Here is a 3,949-nt window from a genome sequence, read left to right as displayed (position 1 = left end):
CAGGAAGGACTGTGGGCTGGAAGCCTGGAGAAGTGAATCTCCAGGCATTGTAATGCATTTCCTATTACAAAGGAACTCATTTTCAGGCCATGTCGACATCCTGTTCCTCCTAATGGGCTGTCCCCTGTGACTTCCCTCTCTCTTTTAAAATGCCTGAATACCTCCATTGTTAGCTGCACAACAGTTGGAGAATAATTTAATAGACCCTTGCAATCTGCTTGTCTGTATAAAAGGCATTCACTACCATATTGCAGAGTTTCTGGTATTCACATGCTGAGGCAAAGAATGCACACACATTAAGGAGTTTTTTGTTGGCAGAAACTTAATACAAAAGCTCCCTTTTTGAAAAATATCTGAAATATGTAATTGTGCCCAGTGTACATGTTTTATTGCAGTGATACATTTTCTGCCTGCAGGGTTCAACTGCCACACGATTATTTTTTATCTTTTTATTTTTTAGATTGATCGTTCACAAAGGGTAGTTTTTCAGTCTGCTGAAATCTTGCCTTCCTTTTTGTGTGTTTACAGATGAAGCCCGGGGCAAAAACTGTGGCGTCTTGGTGCATTGCTTGGCTGGCATCAGCCGCTCGGTCACTGTGACTGTGGCTTATCTTATGCAGAAGCTCAATCTGTCAATGAATGATGCTTATGACATTGTCAAGATGAAGAAATCCAACATCTCCCCCAACTTCAACTTCATGGGCCAGCTGCTGGACTTCGAGAGAACGCTGGGACTGAGCAGCCCCTGTGACAACCGGGTCCCTGCCCAGCAGCTCTACTTCACCACCCCTTCCAACCAGAATGTCTACCAGGTGGACTCCCTGCAATCTACGTGAAAGGCCCACACCCCTCCTCGTTGGGATGTGTCCTTTCCTTCAGCAATTTCTTTTGGCAGCATCAGCTGTGCTGCATTCTTTGTCTGTGGCCCTGGGTGTCCACATGACACCTGCTGTTTGTATTAGAAAAGGTTACCACGTGTGGAATTGGTTATTACAAAGAGAGAGATTTGCTCCATTCTTGTTGGAAGAACAGGACATACTGTATAGATGCAGGCGGTAGATTTGCTCCACACCCACTTGTACAGCCTACCCATGCAGGGACTGGAATTTGAGGACTTCCAGATAAATAGGGTAGGACAAATGGTAGGATAGGAGCATGTGTTCTTTAGGGCCTTGTATGACTTTCCTTTTGCATCTGGAACTGACTATATTGTCTTCAGTGAAGACTGATTCAATTTTGCATATAGAAGAGCCAAAGACAGGTTTCAGCTCTGTATTTGTAGTATTGGTTTGCAAAAAAAATAAAATAATAATAATAATAGGTAAAACAAATCTGATACTCCATTTGATTATTGTAAATATTTGATCTTAAATCACTTGGCAGTGTTTGAATTGTTTGTTTTTTCTTTGATGGGTTTAAAAGAAATCGTCCAAAGGGAGAAAGAGCAATTATACCACTTCTTAAAAAATAGAATCTTTTGCTCTTTTCTAATCCAAAGGATATATTTGCAGCATGCTCGACTTTACCAATTCCGAATGACATTTTCATGGACACTATTATTGCTGAGACCTTGTTATGGTGCAGTCTTTAGTCTCTTTTATATATCTTCCTTGTGATTTTTTTTTTTTTTCCTTTTAATGTGGTTTGACTATGCCTTACCTTTGTAAATATTTTGGCTTGTGTTGTCTTAAAGGGGGGATATCTTGGAAAGGCACCAAAATCATGGGCTTACTTTTTTTTTAACTTCAGCTGTGCTAAACAGCATATTACCTCTGTACAAAATTCTTCAGGGAGTGTCACCTCTAATGCAATACTTTGGGTTGGTTTCTTTCCTTTTAAAAAATTTGTATAAAACTGGAAGCGTGTGTGTGAGCATGGGTACCCATTTGATAGGTGAAGTGCATATGATTGTGAAGAAGGGAGAGTTAAGTTGTTCCATTATGTTCATGGTGTAAAGTTTTGAGATGAAATTTATTATAAGAATGTAAAACCTTAAATTATTAATAAATAACTATTTTGGCTATTGAATGTGTGTTTTAAAATCCTTAATTGTACCTGCATGTGAAGTGACACATTTTAGTTATTTTTCAGGTAGAACTGATACTGGCTTGTAAAACACATATAGGAATAGCAGGAGAAAATTCCCATCTTTTAAGCTATTCTAAGACTGCTTTTCAGGTACAGTTTATGAAATTAATCTTGTGTTTCAAATAAAGATGACAGAATGGACTGACTATTGTATATGGACAAAACTTTCTACGAATATAGTTCTGGCTTTTTATAGAAAATGGTAAGCTCTTGAAAAATGAAGTTGCAGAATATAAGATTTGTATTTTTTTTTGGGCGGGGCGGGGGCGAGTACCAGAAGAACAAGGTGACAGTCACAGTGTTAACTTCCCTTCCTGTTAGGATCTTCTATTCACCTATACACCTATGCCAAGGAGAAAGGGATAATAAGTTTCCCAGTCTTACTATCTGGCAATTCTCCTTGCAAATTATCCTAGTGCTGGAGTAACAAGTCGGAAGTGTCTCCCCTTTCCTTTCTCGTGTACATGGCAAAGAATATCAGCTTTGTCACTGTAACCTGAATGTGGCTTTAAAATTTTACATTGGCACTTTACCATTCCTTTTCTAATGTGCTTTGTGCTTATCTGGTTTAGAACGTGGGTCAGAAATCACCATTTTCAGCTTTATGGAGGTTATTTTTTAACAGTTTCAAGGTAAAAGCTTACTATCCTGTCACTTGCTTTGGGACATTCCTTCTCGTCCCGAGTATAAAAGTACACAAGCCAGAATAAAAGCAAAGGGCTGGTGTATGAACTCAAAAGAACTAGACTACCTACATTTTGTACCTTTTTCAAATGAGCTTAGTCTCTACCTGTACTGGGGAGAGAGTCAAGCTTTTCACCCACATCTTAAGTGTGAGATGCCGGTTGGATTGTTTGGTAATCTACATGATAGGAAGCAAGTGGCCCTGGTTTTATGGCGATCATATCAAACTGTCCAGTGACTTAGCAACTAAGCATATATAAAAGACAGACAAACGGTGCAGAAAATACCAACTCTCCCATTTGGCTGCCCCGAGCCAGCCGGAGCTCAGAAAGGAGAAGTGGGTTGCAGTTCAACTTGGCTCGTGTTAATCCAGTTCTGAACAGTTTCCGCTCCTGGCATTCCCTAAACTGCCTGTTCAAAGTAGGGATTTGCAAGCAGCGTTAGCAATTTCCTGTCCAGCTGCAGCTCAAGTAGCAGTGTGCTTTTTTTCTCTCTTTCTTTTTTTCTGGTTTCTTTTCTTTTTCTTTCTTTTTCTTTAACATGGGCTGTAGATAATTTTAGTGCATTTCCTCTCTGTGGATTATCATCTCCTTTCCTCCTAGAACTTGCATACATTGAGTTCCTATGGCTCTGCTCAAGCCGACAGCTGGCCTCCCCAGCACTTCCTCTCGTTTCACTGTGGGTTTGTTGTTTGTCAGTCCACTTCTGAAATTAATAATGTTTTCTGGCCAAGTGCCACAAGCCATTACCACAAAGGGGAAGTAACACATATGAATAGCAGGAAGCCATGCAGGGTCACAGTGTGAGCTGAACCTGTGGAAGGAACATAATTGAGCCTGGCCCATTCAGCAAGTGTCTGACAGCGATTTGGGGAGAGGGAGCTCCCTGCATTTAAACAGCTCAAGCTGTGAAAAAAAAAGTTTGCAATAAATTGGTAGCAAATGGTCTTTGTCATCAGCATGAATAAAAGAGAGCTAGCGAGAAGAGTTTAGGGTCCCCGTAAAGTTGCAATGTTTGGGATTTCCCCCCCTCCTCCTGGCATATTGTTTCACAAGGCTGGTGAACAGAGGGAGTCCTGCTTTTCTCTATTGCCACAAAAGGACTCATGTTAAATGGGTGGATTTTACGGTTCACACAGGCCAGAAGATTCAAAGAGCTATTCTCTTTCTCATTCTTC

The 3,949-nt window shown here is 40.4% G+C and overlaps 1 protein-coding gene across 1 annotated transcript in view; it reads left to right on the top strand.

The window, feature by feature from the left end:
• DUSP6 (dual specificity phosphatase 6) overlaps positions 1 to 2,028 on the top strand; it is a 4,533-nt gene extending 2,505 nt beyond the window's left edge. The window contains exon 3 of the mRNA XM_006923814.3: positions 529 to 2,028. Within this exon, the coding sequence (XP_006923876.1) occupies positions 529 to 836 (308 nt within the window). The 3' untranslated portion in view covers positions 837 to 2,028. The remainder of the gene's footprint in view (positions 1 to 528) is intronic.
• Positions 2,029 to 3,949: the final 1,921 nt, after the last annotated feature.

The sequence above is a fragment of the Pteropus alecto genome, unplaced genomic scaffold, assembly GCF_000325575.1.
Source record: "Pteropus alecto unplaced genomic scaffold, ASM32557v1 scaffold76, whole genome shotgun sequence".
Classification (NCBI taxonomy): Eukaryota; Metazoa; Chordata; class Mammalia; order Chiroptera; family Pteropodidae; genus Pteropus; species Pteropus alecto.
The sequence above is the reverse complement of the archived record's forward strand: the minus strand, read 5'-3'. Positions and strand labels throughout refer to the sequence as shown.